Below are 20,043 nucleotides of genomic sequence, written 5' to 3' on the forward strand. Positions count from 1 at the left end.
CTCACGCATTACTTTTCATCTTCGCAATTTTTTTCATAAACATGGTTGAATGAATTTTCCATATTGTTTCTTCACTTTTGTTAATAATTGAGTTATCCAAAATAAAGCTCTGAATAAAAGTTAATGACTCTGCTAGTCCTACGTTATACATTACGTCATGTAAGCTTTTTTTAAAACAACAGTGCACATCATTCTTTCTATGCCAGTTTTCTTTATAAATTCCCTACATTATAAATTCATTGCAAACATCATCCAGCTTCTATCTCAAACTAAATAAAACTTCACTTATCTCATAAAACGGCAAGAAATCTCTTTAAAAACACAATCTGTATTCATAACGTCCACAGAGCTTTTGCACAGTTAAGTCTCAGGATTGTTGCTTAAAACGCATTCCGTAGCTTTAGCCGGCGCCAGAAAGAGTACCTACTACACAGCAAACTGGCGACTAAACAGTCGGCCGACAGTTGACCGATGTTTGGCAATTTTTTATCTAAGAAAATATTTATTCCAATCATACATTTCAGTCGGTCTTATATCGGCTAAATACCGCATCTTTTTAATGTGCGTAGTACCATTCATCTTCATACTGATTTATGAGTCCGAACCAACCGACTAAAAGTCTGTTGGGTGAGATAGGTACCTACTCTTAAACGCATTCTACAGCTTTATCCAGTGCACCAGTTAATCCGTCAGAATAACCTCACTAATGCAGGCGAGATTTAGCTGTCAGTTTAGCTACCACTCTGAAGAGTAAATTCATCTGTATTGTGTACTGAAATCCTAACCTGCAGTGATTAAACGCGGTTTGTCTATACTGGAGTTATCTAGGTATACTAATATCATAAAGAGGAACACGTGTTTGTTTGTACGTCGAAGGTTTTAAAACTACGGAACCGTTTTGAATCTTTTAATGTTGGGAAGCTAGATTCCCGGTTGACATAGGCAATTTCTTATCAGGCACGACAAATAGTTTCTGCAGGCTGCGTGGGTGAAACCGCATACATAATCTGGCTATATTTAAATCTCACATAACAAATACAGCAAAAAGTTTATATTTTACACTGCCAAATCTAATCAATTAGTTTTTGTCAGGTTACTACTTTTATAAATAAGATAAATTTTCATCGATGTGCAGCAATATCCTTTGAATTCCTTTGGAAAAAGCATTGCTTTTTAAGTAAAAGCGTAATTGGGTACAAGCACTAATTGCACTGCTAATTACGTGTAGTTGAAACTATTGAAAAAGAAGTTGGTGGTAAATTTTAGCAGAAATCCTAAATGTACGAGTAAACCATGCTGCGAGTAAATTGAAACTTAAAGCTTCAATGGGCATTAAAGCTAAGATTTTCAATTATGACTGAATTGTGTTCATAGAATCTTTTAAATTATGAATGAAGTTAACTTGAAAAATTTGCACATATTTTAAATAGGTAGATACTATAGTATATACTTGTTTTTATACAAAAAGCTTGTTGAACCTTTTTGTGTTGAAAAACGAGGTCTAGATTACCAGTACTTGGACACCCCTAACAATATCCTTTATGTGCTGAAATTGTAGCCCATGTAAGCGTAGGGCGCGAACCTATTTTAAATCTATGGCCTTTGCAATAAGTGGGGCTTACGACATGCAATATAGTATTCCTTTGTGAAAAAGGATTAACCATTAGCTGGCATTATGGTTTAAACAGATTAAGGAAAACTGCCTATTAAACCAGATAGTGTCATTAATTATTTTGTGAGGTTGATTTCAGCTTAGTGAAACATCAAAATATTCTTGTTCGCAGATTCTATTTACTGATTTAAGCTATGGAATCAGTACTCATTTTTTATGGTAAGTAACTATTTTAAGTAATTACGTGATTTTTTTGTTCCTAACAAGACCATTGTTTTTGATAAAATTTTGCATGATAAAATTGTAATAAGTACCGTACCGTACAGTACCATCCAAGTTGCCGAGATGAAGATGTTGCGGTGGATGTGCGGAGTAACGAGGCTCGATAAGATCCGTAACGAGTTCGTACGCGGTAGCCTTGGAGTACGCGATGTCGCCGACAAACTACAAGAAAAACGGCTGCGATGGTACGGACATGTTAAAAGGAGACCACCTGAGTACATCGGCAATGCGACACTCAATCTCGATATACCCGGTCAAAGGCGCAGAGGCAGGCCAAAACTGCGGTGGTTGAGTGTCGTAAAGAAAGACATGGAAATCTGCGAACTCAAAGAGGAAGATGTCCAGGATAGAGCGAAGTGGAAGAAGAAGATACGGAAAGCGGACCCCGTCACAAGACGGGATAAACACTAAGAAGAAGAAGAAAATTGTAATAATAATAATAATAAGCCCCGCAGGGCATCTGAGGCGGATGACGGGGAGTAGCGACCCCGCGGGGCTATATATCCGAGTGCTCCAGGGAGAGTATACTGTCCCCCACCTCCGGCTTGCCGGAGTGAAGCATGACGGGGGATAGGTCTCCCGCCTCTTGGCTTGCCTTCATCGGCCGGTCAGAGTGGAGTCGCTAGAGCAAGGTTAGTCCTGCTCGGAGGGTAGGTGCCTCGTGGTAAGTGGCGAGTGGGCCGGTGATGCTGGACCCACAGGGAGCGCGTGATCTGCGTTTAAAGTCCGCCGAGGTATCCTCACCCTTCTCAGCCGCTCATGTCCCTGTTGCCCTCTTGTTGCTTTTCAGTGACTGATTCCCGGGGGCCCAGTAAGTGAGTTGGCGAGTCTCCACCTGCCATTTTAACATGTATTTAATACATTGTCATCGGCAGGTGCCATAGTTCCCGTAGTTTCCCCATTCCTAGTCCATTAGCATCCCATCACAATAGCCCAAGTAGTTTTCATCCATAGTTAGCAATAGTTTAGCACAGAACCGGGGATTGTCCTTGGGTACATTTCTATAGTGTATACGGGGATAATCGTCGGTTTTGTGTCGCCATTTCATTAAAGTTGTCTCAAAAGGGCTTCAGCGTGTTGGCTTCGGCCCCACGTTCGCCTTCCAAAAATCCGGGACTCTGTAGTCCCGTGGTCGGTCAGAGACATACAAGATAATAATAATAATAAGCCTTTATTTGTTTCCTTGACTTAATCCTATTACATAAGTATTTTAAAATATATAAAAAAAAAGTTTGACTTATGCGTAATATAAAAAGTTAAAAAAAAGTAATAATGCTAAATTTAATATTAAGTCATGGCCCCTCTCGGGTATAGGCCTCCTCCAACTGTTTCCAATGTACTCTATCTCTTGCTGTATCCATCCAGTTGTCTCCTGCTACCTTTCGTAGATCATCAGTCCAACGGTCTATAGGTCTGCCTCTAGCTCTCTTGCCTGTTGGACCTTTCCATATTGTGACGAGTTTCGTCCATCGTTCACCCTTCGTTCGTATCATGTGGCCAGCCCATTTCCACTTCAACCGCATTGCATGCGTTACCGCATTTATAACTTTGGTTTTGCGCCTTATAACGCTGCTTCTTTGTTTATCTTTGAGCTTTAGGCCTAGAATGCTTCTCTCCATAGAGCGCTGGCATGTGCGTATTTTTGTTTTCGTGTATTTATTGTAGATCCAGGTCTGTGCTCCGTATGTCAGGCATGGTAGTATACATGAGTCCATGACTTTTTTCTTAAGATATAATGGAAGTTTTGATTTTAATGTTTCTTTCAGGCTCCAGAACTTTTTCCAAGCCATATTAATTCTTCTGTCTAGTTCATCTTTATGCCGTGTGTTTTTAAATGAAATGAGCTTTCCTAGATATATGTAGCTATCGACATATTCGATTGGTGTTTGGTTTACTATAATGGGGGTTTGTATACTGTTTGTAGCTACTTTAGTCTTAGAGGTGTTTAGTTGTAGACCAATGGTATTGCTAGAGTCACTTAAATCTGTAAGCATTTTTTCAAGTTGTTTTGATGACGTCGAGAAAAGGACTATATCGTCGGCAAATCTTAAGTTGCTGAGGAACTTGCCGTTTATATCTATTCCTTTTCCTTCCCACTGTAAACCCTTCATTATATTTTGTAGGACTGCAATAAACAGTTTGGGTGAGAGTGGATCTCCTTGTTTCACACCTCTGCGTATATAAATTGTTGGTCCTAGTCTATCGAGCTTCACACGACTTGTGCTTTTTGCATATATGTTTTTGATTATATTTATGTATATATTCGGAATGTTTTGATGTTTCAGTGCCTGCCAAATGCTCTCGTGTGATATGGAGTCAAATGCTTTCGCATAATCTACATACGCTAGGTAGAGCGGGGTCTTAAATTCTTGATATTTTTCCACTATTTGCTCTAGCGTATGGATATGGTCAATAGTTGAGAACCCTGGTCTGAATCCTGCCTGTTCTTTCGTTTGGTGTTTCTCTATATCTACTTCTATCCTTTTTTCTAGACACATTGCGAATAATTTATACATTGTTGGGAGTAGACTTATTGGGCGGTAGTTGCCAATATCCGTTGGATCACCTTTCTTGTATAATAGAGTTATTCTTGATTCCGCCCATTTTTGGGGGATCTTTTGTGCTTCCAATATTTTATTGAACAATATGATTAGGTGCGGAGTTAATATATGTTTTCCAATTTTTAAGGCTTCGTTAGGAATATTGTCGAATCCTGGGCTTTTCTCGTTCTTTAATTTGTCAATAGTTTTTATTATTTCAGTAGCGTTAAAAAGTTGAATAGGACTATTTATTTCCCAGTTATAACTCTGGCTCTCTTCTTGCAACAATGCTTGTTCGTGGTTGTAGTTTTTATCGTGGTACAAGTTTTTGTAGAAATCGGAGGCTATTTTAACTAGATCCTCACGTGTTTGTAAAGGTTTTGTAGTTTTATTTGACTGTAGGCTTGATATCCACTTTTTATCTTGGTTTAACTGTTTGTGTGCTTTCTTCTGACTTCCTGTTTTTAGGAGGTTTTTCTCTATTATTTTTAGCTTATAATCCTGGTAATCTTGTTTCAATTGTTTATTTGTAGTTTTAAAGAGTGTAGATAGTTCCTTTCTTTGTTTCTGTGTCTTACGTGATACATGTAGTAGTTCTGAGCGTTTTTTGATAAGTTCTTTCGTTTCGTTTGATATTATATGTTGTTTCGGTTTTTCTGTAGTAATTTCGTTGTAACTTTGGTGTATACAAGTTTCTAATTTTGAGTAGAATGTCTCTATATTGTCAACATCTTCCCAATATACATTTTCTATTTTATTCGTTAGATTTGATAAGTACTTTGTTTGGTTTTGTAGGTTTGATAAGTAGGATGTGGCTCTACCAAAATTTGTTCTGCATTTCTTTTGCTTTATATTAATTTGTATTGTGGCTCTTACAAGTCGATGATCGCTTGCAAAAGTGTTGTTATTTAAGATTTCTATATTTTGGAAAAGCTTTGGGTAGGTACTCATAATATAATCTATTTGGTTTCTTGTTTGTTTGTCTTGAAAATTGTAATAAGCTGCAGGCAAATAACATATTTTATACGAAAAAAAACAACTCTTGTAAAAGTCCACGATGATGTTGGTATGTTATTTCAGACATAATATTTCACACTAAAAATGCTCCTATTTTTTTCTCATAACATACATATATTATATTTATAAGGCCGCATTCACATGGTACCATGACAACAGCCTTTGGCTTGCTTATTGAAAGAGCATTTTTTATGTAGGTGTATTAGGATGACGAGATAGAATGAAAAAATGGAATGTCACATTTTAAATAACAATTGAAATACAATCGACAGTCAAATAAATATGAAAAGTCAAAGTCTAGCAGCCATAAGTTATAATTTTCAACAATGAAATTTTTTGAACAATGGCATTTTAAACTTTATTCCCATGCAATTATGATACATTATTATTTGTCGTCTAAAATACCTTTACATGTGCTACCAACGGTCTGGCCCTAATACTCATTTTTCTTATCGGACAGTAACATGACACAAACTAGGCATTGTGATCAGATGTGCGAACCTAACTGACATGATTTGTTAATAATGTACCTAGAAGAAAATAATAGAAAGCCTATTATTTTTTCTTTTCTTTTTTATTCTTTCGGAGGGCACGATAAACTGCAGGTCCTGGCTGTCATTTGAACATCTTTGGTAGTCGGAACGAGTAATCAAAAGTCTGACAACCATGCACCAACCAGCATTTTGGGTTGCTCAGGTAACTAAGTTGAGGAGACAGTCGCTCCTTGTAAAAAAACTGGTACTCAGATATGCATCCTTTAGACTGGAAGCCAACCGCTACATTTTTGTTATCAACCACAGTTTATTGTATTTTATGAAACAAACGCCTTAACTCAACGGTTTGAGTCAGGAGTTTACCTATTTCTAAAAATAGTTAAAAAGGAATATATTATAAAAAAACGAAAATCGACTCTGTTTCTCTATTCAATATGTAAATATATAATTTTTTGTTCCACAATTAACGTATTTTGTTAGCAAGATTTTTAAAATGAATATCGATATAATTTAATTCTAGTTAATTTTAATGACAACTTGTTAATTATCATATAATTAATAAAACAAAACGTTTGAAGTTTATTATAATATTAATTTAGGTTCATGCTGTTTTTGATTTCCAAAAAAATAGCAGATGTTTTAAATTACCTAAAAAGTTTTTTTTTTAATGATTAATTAAAATACCAATTACTGAATCAAATCGTGATTTCAAAGAAATAGATTTTATAATAAAAGAAGCATGTTATTAGCATATTATAAGTTATAAAAATATAATTCTTATAACCAAATACGAGCACTAGAGGTACAAGAAGGTAAATTAACCCAGATTTTGCTTACTAAGAGAACATTAAGTATTCAACTCACGCTAATGTTGACTGGATACGTTACTCTATTATAAAAACAACATTATATTGTTTCAGGAAACTTCAGATATAGGTACCTAGAAGTTTTATCATAATATTCTTACTGAAAATTACCGTATAAAGTTAACTATAGACATCATTTTATATAAGTTTTTTCATCATTAAGGAAAAACTGAACACTGGCTAATAAAAATAGGTGTAGGAGGTGGGAGCCACGTTTTTCAGATTATTACACTATTTATAGTCAGGAAAGCAATGAGGTACCAAAATATATTATATTAAACAGGAAATACTATTTATAATATTTAGAACATCATATGTAAAGTATATATAATTTATCAGTTGTGTTAGCATCCATAACACAAGCTAATATATAGCTTACCATGGGTCCAGCCGAAGGGAAAAAAATGAAGATAAAAGTTCTTGTTCTAAAGTTCTATCTACTTATTATCAACACAGTCTTTTGTTATTTAAATGCCACAGTGAACTATAATGACTTCAGAGTGAGTCAGTCTTATGAATCAGGTTTCTGTCCTACTAATTCTATCCCACGAGACGTAAATTAATATTTTAAAAGAGAAACTGAAAAAGAAAACACTTTCATAATAATAGATTTAACTTAAGTTTAAATAATCTCTATTACTTAAATATCTTGTTGAATTGGATTCTACGAAATCCGTCTTTGAACTTTGAACCTCGGAGAAATTATTTTATAGTTCTTATTTATTGTGTCTAAAAAGAAAAACTAACTCGTTACTTTATAAGCAAAAGAGTGGTTTTCATTTTCATTCAGCTTTGTCGGCATTGTTTGAAATAAAATGTCACGTCACAGTTCCATTTATTAAACCTATCGGACTTTTATTTCAAACCATTTTCAATTCTTCTGTGGGATTACAAAAAAAAAGTATTTGATGCTGGTCAATGTTCTAAATGTGTAAATAAATTTTTGTTAACGGTGTAGTATCGACATGATGATGATGATTTTTCACCAAAAAAAGTAGGTATAAGCTGATGGTGGAGAAACGGGAATTGTATAGTAATTGTATACACGTACTTGGACTCTGAATTTAGGTGCGAACCACCATCAAGTTTTGCGAAAACCACACAAACGTACGTAACATGTAAATACTTTGCAGAGCGCTGAAATGCTAACAGTTTGTTCAGAGAATACATTAATATTCCTTTTAGCAACGACGTTGTTAAACCTTACCTAACTAAATCACAGTTAATCAAATAAACGTGCACATTTAGTGCGAAACCTAGACTGTGTCACGAGGTACAGTCAACTTCAGGTCAGTGGTAATAGTTTTATAGGAAAATCACACTTATTATTATTGAGTTAAGGTGCCTGACAGTTACCACTAATGTGCAGTTTACTGTACTAGGTAAAGTCCTAGTTCGCATAATTTCTAATTAGGTAGCATAGCAGAATTACACATAATGATATAGGTACGATATATATCATAATTTAGCTTCTTGGAAATTATTTAAGCTTTGATATTAACTGTCTTTGATATTAGACATGTATTTATTATAAGCAAATGTTGAACTTTACTTCAAGTATTTTCACTGCTCACTGTATGAATCAACTTAAAAATAATATTTGAATATAATAATAAAGTCTATTTATAAATAGAAGAATTGTAACCATGACAATTGGTATTGTACCTACAATATACTTTTGAACTTTTAATGCTTAACTGAAAATAATATTTGAGTATATTATAATTATGTATGAAACAACAAGGCATCTATTTATAGGCAGAGAAATTGTTACCATGACAACAGCTCTCAACAAAAACATAGTAGGTACCTTCTTATATTGTATTAGTAATATGTCATACCTCTATTCAGTGACGATTATGATTTCTATGTAGGGAAAAACCACAAAGCGGAAGGTATTATATTTCGTACCCTATTAATAGGAATTTACAGTCAGCAGAAAAAAAAACAATGATTATATATAAATAAGCCAATATTATTGTAGTTTTTTAGATCTATGTCGCATAGTAACTGTTAGCAAAAAACACGTTTAATGTATTTCGTGGAAAATGTTGTTGGTAACACATGTTTCACTGTATTTTTATTTTATTAAATAAAAATAAATAAATGAATTTAGAGGATAAGGGTCAAATACAAAATTTTGTATCCACCAGGGCTTAAAGTAGGATTCGACAATCTTGCGGCACTGTAAATGCACACAAATGCTTTTTCTAGTCATTCTAACACAAGCTAGGCTGCTCGTAGCATCGTCTACACATTTTATATTCCCGAACCGTTTTGTTTGAATGGTCACCATCAAAGAACGTAAAAAAACCGGTCAAGTGTAAGTTGGACCCGCGCGCGAAGGGTTCCGTGCCATTATTTATAAAACGGACAAAAAAATCACGTTTGTTTAATGGGAGCCCCCCAAAATATTTATTTTATTCTAGTTTTCAGTATTTGTTGTTATAGCGGCAACAAAAATACATGATCTGAGAAAATTTCAACTCTCTAACTATCACACGGTTCACGAGATACAGCCTGGTGACAGACGGACGGACGGACGGACGGACAGAGGAGCCAAAACAATAGGGACCCGTTTTATCCTTTAGGTATTGTAAAGTACTATTAACTATACACCATATTTACGCATGTGATTTCGTTACTGTTTGTTCTTTTATAGTCAATGCATTATCGTAAACTTTTACACTTCGCTGACTCAAAATGGGTCTCTTCACTGACGTTTGTCAAGTACCAAAGCTATACCAATCTTTATTTCCTTATACAAAAATATCAATTTTCCGTATGTCACATAAAATGTTATAAAGCACCTTATATTTCCTTTCATTTAATGGAAACAAAAGAATGTTTTATTTATATTCACAATGCTCATTGCTATTTCAAAGTTTTCCATAACAAAATGTTTGTAAAGGAAACCCACATAATAAGGTGTTTGTTCTCACAAGAGTCTTGTTTTTTTACGGTTAATGAATTCTGAATGAAGGAATTATTTTTAATTATAGTTCGGCCATTCAGAGAATGCGTTCCTGACACGTCGCGATTGAACTGACGACGTAACTACATTCATTGATTATTGATATAATAATGTTGTTTTAATGCTCCTCAATTGTTAAAACGGTAAACAACCAGCAAAAATATTTTTATCGTAACTGCAACGCCATTGCAAAGTTACGTCGTCAGTTCAATCGCGACGTGTCAGGAACGCATTCTCTGAATGGCCGAACTATAGTCATTCTTCACTTCGTTATTGAGTGACCATACTTCTTGAAGACATAGGAACTATTTAGTTTCAAGTGTTTATGACATTGAAGATAGCCTATTCCGTAACGTAAGAGTATTTATCTAAGGCTGAACGAAGATGTCCACACTACGGCTTAGTAAATAGGATTTAACCTTCCTAACATTGTTTGGATAAACTTGAAGATAAGTAATCTATTAGGCTGTGTTTAGGACTAGCACAAAACAACTATTTAAGACTAGTACTTTAAGAGAGCTTAGTTAGTAGTATTACTAACTTTGACAAAATAATAAAAATAGAGTAAACATGCTGCTACGACCACAAATAAAATTGGGACAGGATTATGATTATGATGAATAAAAATCGAGCCAACAACACTGATCAGAAGAAAACCAAACACAACATGGAACATGAGGAGCTCAAAGCGGAGATGGTGTCCTTCCGCCGCGAGCACTTCAGACGGGAGGTAGGCTTACCAGAGCTGCAGCCACAATCACAATCGCTACCACATGAGACGACGTTGACCCGCATCGTGCAACGAGAGATGGCTGGCCTCAATGCACGGTTCTCGGTATTGGAAGGCAGGATATTACGTCCTCCCCTTGCTGCTGACCAACACACGCTAACAGCTCCAGTATCTGCGTACGCGGAAAAAGCAGCAGCGCCCCGTGCCGGTAATCAGGCACAGGCAGCTGCTGCAAACCCTGGTGGACCTTCCTATACATCAAAAGGAAAACCAAAGAAGACTAAACAGTCGGGTGTTGCGGCTGCCTCAAAAGTACCGCCAAAGCAAGCCATTCACCCGGCGAGCAGCTCGCAAAAGGATTCGGGCTCGCAAAAGGATGCGGAATGGACGGTGGTGGGACCCAAAGGCGGCAAAAAGAAAGAATGCAAAGGTGCCGCCAAAAAGAAGGCTGCAAGGCCTCGTGCTCCCCGTTCCACGGCTGTGGTCATTACTCTCCAGCCTGGAGCGGCAGAGCGGGGTTTAACTTATGCCGAAGTCCTCGCGAAAGCAAAAGAAAACATCTCGCTTAGTGACCTCGGCATCTCGGGCATTCGGTGCAAAACAACGGTCACCGGTGCTCGAAAATTGGAAATCTCGGGGGCCACCAGTGGCCCCAGAGCTGACGCCCTAGCTGAGAAACTAAGGGCATCACTAGGCACAGATATAATTAAAGTGTCCAGGCCCACCAAGTGCGCAGATCTGCGCATTTTGGGCCTGGATGACTCAGTTACCCCGGACGAAGTCGCCACTGCGATAGCAAAGGCTGGAAACTGCCCACCGGATCAGATAAAAGCGGGCATGATACGAAGAGGCCCATCCGGTCTCGGGAAGGTCGTAGTCAGATGTCCCGTTGCTGTGGCAAACAGAATCAATAATGGAAGGCGACTACTTGTTGGATGGACATCGGCGCAGGTTTCACTCCTGGCACCTAAGCCCTTCCGTTGCTACCGATGTCTGGAAGAAGGACACGTGAGTGTCCAATGTACCTCGGAGGTTGATCGCAGCCAACTGTGCTTCCGCTGCGGTCAGCCTGAACACAAAGCGGCCTCCTGCATTGCTAATCCGCACTGCGTACTCTGCGCGGCATCCGGAAAACCAGCCGACCATCAGACTGGAGCTAAGCGCTGTGCGAGGCCCAAATCAAGGAAAGGAGGAACTACAACACAGCCGGTTCATCCACCGGCTGTGCAGGTAGATCCATCGGCTACTGAGGAGGACACAACTGCCATGGATACATAATAATGGCCAGTCACAGTTTTCTCCAAGCAAATATCAACCACTGCGCCAGGGCTCAAGATCTATTGCTCCAGAGCATGGCGGAGTGGATGATCGACGTCACAGTCGTCTCCGAGCCGTATTATGTGCCACCCAGGGATGACTGGGTGTGTGACTGCAATGGTTCGGTGGCGCTCATAACAAGAGTAGCCGTGGACACCCCGCCCTTTGAAGACGTTACCCGTGGGCGGGGCTATGTCACAGCAGTGTGGGGCGAATTATTGATTGCGGGGGTCTACTTTGCCCCCAGTCTCTCTCTCGCCGACCTCGAGGTGATTATGTTAGAGTTGGGCACGATTGTGAGCCGTAGCCATCCTCGCCCCGCTCTCGTTTTTGGGGACTTCAATGCAAAGTCTACCGCATGGGGCTCCCCGACTACTAATGTGCGGGGCGAGTTAGTGGAGGAGTGGGCGGTCGAACAAGGCCTACTACTCCTGAACCGGGGCTGCGTGCAGACGTGCGTGCGACAGTTAGGTGGGTCAATAGTGGACCTTACTTTCGCAAGTCCTGTGCTCGCATGCCGTGTCCAGGGCTGGCACGTATTGGAGGGGGTGGAGACGCTGTCGGACCATAGGTACATTCGTTTCAGTATGTCCACTCATACCTCGAACGGGCTGGTTCAAGCGGACCCGGTAGGCGTTGGAGAGGGCCCGCGCTGGGCGCTTAAACGTATGGACCGAGACGCTCTCGTGGAAGCCGCTATCGTACAGGCCTGGCTGGATCACCCGGACAGGCCTGCTAACATCGAAGAGGAAGCGGAGTGGCTTAAGGAGAGTATGTCGCTTTGCGATAGTGCCATGCCCCGAGTTCAGCCGATACCACCCAGACGCCAGGTGTACTGGTGGTCACAGGAGATCACACAGCTGCGCATCACGTGCGTGGAAGTGAGACGCCAGTATGCCAGGTACCGAAGAAGACGCCGTCGCCCCTTTACAGCGACGGCCGAAGAGGCGGAACTCTACGAGGCCTACAGGGAGGCAAAGAGCGCTCTCCAGCTGGCCATCGGGAAGGCCAAAACAGAGGCCCAAAGGGAACTGCTGGCGACACTAGACCGCGACCCGTGGGGTCGCCCCTACCGTATGGTAAGGGGTAAGTTGCGCCAGTGGGCTCCCCCTCTGTCCCAGACTCTACAGCCACAACTTTTGGAGGAGGTGGTTGGCGCTCTTTTCCCCCTAAGGCCAGAGCACAACCCACCGGCTATGGTTCCGCCTTGGATTATGCGCAACGCAGAGATCGACGACGACAACGTCCCTGAGGTTACCCGGGTAGAGATGAGAGTGGCGGTCGCTCGCATCAAAAACACCGCCCCAGGGCCCGACGGCATTCCAGGCCGAGTATGGGCTCTGGCCATAAAGGCTCTTGGGCCCCGACTTGCAGGACTCTTGAGCGCATGTCTGGAGCAGGGTCAATTTCCCCGCCTGTGGAAGATCGGAAAGCTGATCCTGCTCAAGAAGGAGGGACGCCCCGCAGACTCACCATCTGCCTACAGGCCCATTGTGTTGCTGAATGAGGTGGGCAAAATCTTTGAGCGAATCATCGCCGACCGCCTTATTCAGCACATGACCGGAGAGGGGCCGGATCTGGCGGAGAACCAGTATGGTTTCCGAAAGGGGCGTTCAACGGTTGACGCTATCATGCGCGTGAGGGTCCTGGCGGAGGAAGCAGTCGCCCGGGGCGAGGTGGTCTTGGCCGTGTCGCTCGACATCGCCAACGCGTTTAACACCCTGCCCTGGAATACCATCATAGAGGCGCTCCGGTATCATGGAGTGCCAGGGTACCTCCTTCGCATCATCGGGGCCTATTTATCGGATAGAGCTGTCATATACCCAGGTCGAGAAGGTTGGGGGCGGCGAGAGATGACGTGCGGTGTTCCTCAGGGGTCGGTTCTTGGCCCTCTCCTGTGGAACATTGGTTACGATTGGGTCCTGCGCGGTGCGCTTCTCCACGGCGTCAGCGTGACATGCTACGCTGACGACACGCTAGTTACAGCACGTGGGAAGACGTACCGACAGGCGGCCATTCGGGCCACAGCCAGTGTCGCGCAGGTCGTGGGTAGGATCCGGCGTCTTGGCCTCGAGGTGGCCTTGCACAAGTCTGAGGCCCTCTGCTTCCATGGGCCGAGGAAGAAGCCACCTCCGGGGTCCAACATCGTGGTAGGAGGGTTCACCATCACTGTAGAGTCGACGATGAAATACCTCGGACTCGTTCTCGACAGTCGATGGGACTTCGGGGCGCACTTCCAGCGGCTAGCTCCTCGGTTGTTGGCCGCGGCTTCGGCGCTCTCACGCTTGCTGCCCAACCTAAGGGGGCCCAACTCCTCCTGCCGGAGGCTCTATATGGGGGTCGTGCGGGCGATGGCGCTGTACGCCGCGCCAGTGTGGGCGAACACCCTGACGGCCCGCAACCTTGCAGTGCTAAGAAGACCTCAGCGAGCGATGGCCATCAGAGCCATAAGGGGATACCGCACGATCTCCTTTGAAGCGGCTTGCCTCCTAGCCGGATCCCCACCATGGGACCTGGACGGGAAAGCCCTCGCGTCACTCTATACATGGCGCGAGGAAGCGGTGGGGCGGGGTGAGCGCCTCGCGCCTCGGCAAGTTGAGGCGCGCAGGGCAGAGCTCCGGCAAGAGGTAATTGCGGAATGGGAGCAGCGACTTGCGCAACCCACGGCAGGGCACGCCACTATCGCAGCGGTAAGGCCCATCCTAAAGGAGTGGCTGGAGAGACGCCACGGCGCCCTCAGCTTCCGGCTGACGCAGGTTCTTACCGGACACGGGTGTTTCGGAAAGTTCCTGTGTCGCATAGGCCGGGAGCCTACGCCCAAATGCCACCACTGTGGCATCTGCAGCGAGGACTCCTCGCTGCACACGTTGGTGGAGTGCCCAGCATGGGCAACGCAGCGCCGTGACCTGGCAGCAGCAGTAGATGCTGCGGGTAGTCTTTCGCTGCCGGCTGTCGTGTCCTGCATGGTCGGCAGCGAAGAAGGGTGGAACGCCGTCGCCTCCTTTTGCGAGGATGTGATGGTCGCAAAGGAGACGGCGGAAAGGGAGAGGGAAACTAGTACCACTCTCCCCGCCCGCAGTAGACGTAGTGGGCGTCGCAGGGTGGCCGATCTCCGGCCACCATAGGGCGCGGCCTGCGGGCGACAGACTAGGGGCGTCTGTCGTCCGAACAGAAACAGGCCTCGAGACGGTGGCGTAGTGTTGCGCGCGCCTCTCCTAGTTGAGTTCACTGTGGCCGCTGGCTGATGGCCACTTACGGTGACGGGGCCCGCCTTCAAACATCTGGCGGGCCAATACCTGTCGGGGGTGCGGAAGAATGCTTAGGCGATACCCGTGCCCTCGACACAAGGTAATTGGTGGCAACACTGGGTGGGTTTTTAGCCGGTAAGAGTCCGGCACACCCCCTCCACCGACCCCAGGTGGAGGGTAGTCCATGAGGATTTTCCCCCTGTTAAAAAAAAAAAAAAAAAAAAAAAAAAAAAAAAAAAAAAAAAAAAGGGTCTAGAAGTCCATGTCTACAGGCATATTTTCTCTGTGTCTACTTTGACACCGACTTCGAGTGAGAGATAATTTATCTAATATTATAAAAAAATATCAAGACTAACCTGGTATATCCGAAGGACTAACGTGTATGCAGAAGAGTTTCCTGATCGTCCTCTTGAAGGTCCTCGGGTCTATGATGTAGGAGCCGTATACCAGAGGGTCCATGCAGGAGTTGGAGACGGCCATGATGAAGAACAGATCCTGGACTCTGGCTGAGACGTGGACTGCTGATTTACGGTCTAGCATGTACCTGATGAAAAAAGATATTGGCATTAATAATTTTGACGGTGGCATTATGGATTCATTATAGAATACATAGTGCAAAAGCCGATTGCTCAAACACCATGAGTCTCGGCCATCACACTTCTATTCATAAAAGTACCAACGTAAAAATGTGAAAGTTTGTATGTGTATATCAATGGATGAATGTACGGAGGTTTATTACTCTTTCACGAAAATGCTAAAGAATCAAGTTTCTGGATGAAAATGGCTTATACATTAGAATAACATCAAGCTACTTTTGTCCTGGCAGTAAAAAGTTACCTCAAAAACTATGTTATTTATTTATTTATTTTATTTTATTTAATAGTTTTGTACACATAAAAACACAAAGAAGAATAAATAATAGAAACAATTGTACAAGGGCACAGCTTATCTCTAAAGAAATTTCTTCCAGCAGGCCCGTTATGGGAGAGTTAGAATAAAAGAGATAGGTACAGATAGACAGTGTAAAAAGAAAGAAGATATAACCAATATATAATCACTAACATAAACTACTTAAATATATATATATAAATATACATACAATAAATACTATATGCATCTATGACAGAGAGGAAAGATAGTGTTCTTTCAACTTGCGTTTAAACACAGCAACAGTCTGGCAGCTCTGTAAAACGCAGACAAATCCTAGTGTTACATAATATTTTTGTTTTAATGTAGGATTTCTCGGAATAAGCCCGAAGTCAGGATTTATGTTTGTTTGATGCTAATGGAGTCTCCATTAAAACACTGTACAGTCAACTTTAGGTCAGTGGTAACAGTTTTATAGGAAAATCGCACTTATTACTATTGAGTTAAGGTGCATGACAGTTACCACTGATGTGCTGTCTACCGTACCAGTGTAATAGTGCAAAGGTCAGTACAGTTTATCCTTTAGTCAAAAAATACGCAATATTTGAAACGAGTTTTTAATCCCTTCTGTTGAGAAAACAACACATTTCACAGTAAAGTATTATTTAAAATTCATACAAAAACAATGAATCTGATTATGCAAAATAATGCCCGTTAATTAAAATGTATTCTGTAATCATCAAGACAAATTGACAGAAAATGCAGCTTCATTTTACCTTTTCATTAATATCAAAAATAAACAGCAGGAATATTATTGTTTATTCAAGCAACTACGTTTATCGTAATTTAAGCAATAACAAAATAATCGTTGTTTGCCTTTACCCAATATTTGAGAAAGTCAGAAATAAAACTGAATGAAAGTATTCTTGTTATGGAAAATACAGCCAACCACGAAAACAGATTGGGTGCACACTAGTGGATTTAGTCGCCCGTGTACGCTGGATGAAATGACGCGATATTTCAGAATTTCTCTCGAACCGGTCTATGTATTTGTCATTTGTTTGTTTGTCACATGCATACGCGCTACTGTCCACGGAGTAAAGATGAGCGGAGATACCATAATGCAGGTAGGTCAGCAGCCTTCATCTAGGTCAAATTCGTATTGCGGGCATGACCAAAACGATCAGTTACGAGTGAACTAACGAGGCTTTCGCGTTCTTTGAGACTTCTGTCAACGAACTTTGATATTTTATTACAGAAAATGGTCGCCTCTAAACGTAGCGTATAAGGGTGGAAACAGTAACGTTCCTCATCCACCACTTACCCACATTTTGGGGCACTCTTTCTTAGGTTATGGTACCTCCGCTAGTCATTTTGTTCTCCATGCTCCATTCGATCATAAAACTGACCGGAAAATTTTCGAAACCGCTCATAAAGTTGAAATAGCTTTTTGAAGCAAAGCGCTACCACTATTCAGTTCTACAAACTTCAAACAAAACAATGTTGCAATAATTTACAATTCTCCTTCAAGTAAAACAAAATATTAGACCAGAAGTATTTCAGTACAAAACATTTTACAAAATTTTGCGGGTAACAAGTGTAAACTTTTCTTTAGACGGAGACTGGAATTAGTAGTACTTTTCAGTCTTATTTGTCTCTGAAGGATCTGAATAGCAATGACAAAAGTGTTGAAAATTATAATTTGTTACTCAACATTAAATAAAATGTAATGTGACAGAACATTCGGAAGTTCTTTGAATATAAAACACGTGCAACTTATTCGAATGCACTTTTAAAATAACACTTGAAACTAACTTAGGTATTCTTTAAAAGTTTTCTCTTTTAAAATGATAAATCCGAAGGAAAATCGTACTGTCTTTCTTTTTATCTGACTGCACGTAAATGAGGGTAATGTGTTCATTTAGTCTTTGTAGATATGTTTGTTCCTTTGAAGCATTATCCATACTAAAATCCTGTGCCGATCAGTCTCGGGCAGACATTCGGGACCTATTTCAATCTAGTGCGGCGCCCGCCCTAGTGGGTCCCGACAGTCAAAGTTACTATAGGCATATTTCTTTTTTGTTCAATTCGATAGTTATTCTTCATAGTTCCAGATAACAGAACTGGTTTTTGTCTTTTCATTTTATTTTTATTAAATACGTAGTTTGGTTCACTTTTTACGCAGTGTTTTTTACATTAGCAGCAAATAAACGCTTAACAAACTAAACTGTATGAAGTAGGTACCAAAAAAAACTTTTCCTGATTACATCAGTATTTTATCGGCTTAATAGATTTCCCAGAAGAAACCAAAGATTGAATGAAATCATTTTGTGTAAAGCTTACGTATATTATGTACCAAGAGACTTACTAAGGAAAAATTGATCAAAGTGCCTCTCAATTTGTAAATACAAAATGTTTCTTCGACGGTGATTTGTTTTTGATCCTGCGAAATCCGACTCTACTTCAGGAACACGGATAAAAATGAAGTCAAACTATCGAAACATGTTTATAATACTAGTAGTTCCCCACTCAAGTCTAGAAGAACCACTTTTTGACAACAAATATTTTGCGTGTCATTTTCTCGGTCTATTTCGTTTTCAGTCCCTCCTTTATGAATGCAATAAAATTTAGACAGATCAAAAGAAGCTACGACAGATTTTTCAAAATTCAACTCTATTTGTACAACATTTTCAACATAAACGCAAAAAACTGATCCTCATTCAGCTTTCAAAGAAAAATATTCGACAGAATCCAAAGCTAATTAATCAGGAATTCGGTTTTTTTTGCTGTTTTGTCTACATAACGATTTTTCTAGAAAGGCTTTCGCCCTCCCAAAGTTATCAAAGGAATTCTTTCTATAGATGAGTAGGTAGCAACATTTTTGTATCTCATATTTGTTGTAATATTTGAACAAATATATTCTTTGCAATTTGTGTTCCAAATATGCTATCTACCTATTGTTTGCCTACCAGGGATACGAAATTGAACTTACGTGTAAGTAATGTCATATCTTTTTTTGATCGGAAATCATCAAATGACTTCTTGTGGGTTAGCAGCGTTAGGGAATGTCAGACTCTTACATACTAAAACCCATCATGTTCCTTCGTAGGCCTTTTATGTGTCAGGGCCGCGGTAACTCTTTCGAACAATCCCGCGTGCGTTAATTAAGTTACATGTTGTATATAATGTCATATCTCTAGTAATCAAATCAACAGGTGGATCGAATATTGGAAACGGCCGATACAGACAGTTACCTTCATATTTATATTATTTGTAAGGATGAAAGTATCTCGCGTAGGATGAAATTCTCAGAAGACTGTCTTTGGCAAGACATAACGTCAAATAAATTGATTGAATAAAGGTCTAATGAAACAAATATTATACGGTCAAAGACATTCACGGAATCTAACTAAACATCATTAGTTTCGTCCTACGACTTTCGAATAAATAGATAATCGTTAGAATGGTCTAAACCTTAGAATAGACTAGACATGATTATTCGGATGAAAATCTTAATGTACGCTGTACTACTAAATATCTTTGCTTGTCATTGCAGTGACCCGAAAAAAGGGCGAATATTTTTGGCTTTTAGCAATTATTTAATTCGAAAGTGAAAAAGCACCTTTCACAGAATTAGGCTAGTTTCAATAGAGATAGAAAGTTAGCAAAAAAGAAAATATAAATTGGAATTTATAAATCCAAGATTCAAGAACAATTAAATGATCGGTTTACTTTCAATCATACAAAAATTTGTATGCTTGAAGTAGGTGCTGTTATGGGTTCTATATATAAAAATCTATTTTTGCCGTAACAGTGAGACAGTAAATAGAACATGTCTGGGTGGTTGTTATGTTACTCAAGGTGCATTGGACATTCTCAAGTATCTATTCTAGCTATTTCAGTGCACTCCATACTTACGCAAGAGATATTGAGTAACCTACCGATGCTTGATATTCTAGGAAAGAAAAGAATAAACTAAAGCAAATGCCATCGCAGAAATCATCATCTGCCTAGCCTTTTCTCAACTATGATAGAAACTGCTTTAGTCTAACAAGATCATGCAACTGTGTAAGTATTAGCGTAGCAACCACCCAAT

The 20,043-nt window shown here is 40.5% G+C and overlaps 1 protein-coding gene across 1 annotated transcript in view; it reads right to left on the reverse strand.

The window, feature by feature from the left end:
- The window catches only part of LOC124637224 (adipokinetic hormone/corazonin-related peptide receptor variant I-like), a 140,939-nt gene that overhangs the window by 21,174 nt on the left and 99,722 nt on the right, over positions 1–20,043 (reverse strand). Inside the window, exon 6 of the mRNA XM_047173585.1 lies at positions 15,437–15,624. Within this exon, the coding sequence (XP_047029541.1) occupies positions 15,437–15,624 (188 nt within the window). The remainder of the gene's footprint in view (positions 1–15,436; positions 15,625–20,043) is intronic.

The sequence above is a fragment of the Helicoverpa zea genome, chromosome 15 (assembly GCF_022581195.2).
Source record: "Helicoverpa zea isolate HzStark_Cry1AcR chromosome 15, ilHelZeax1.1, whole genome shotgun sequence".
Classification (NCBI taxonomy): Eukaryota; Metazoa; Arthropoda; class Insecta; order Lepidoptera; family Noctuidae; genus Helicoverpa; species Helicoverpa zea.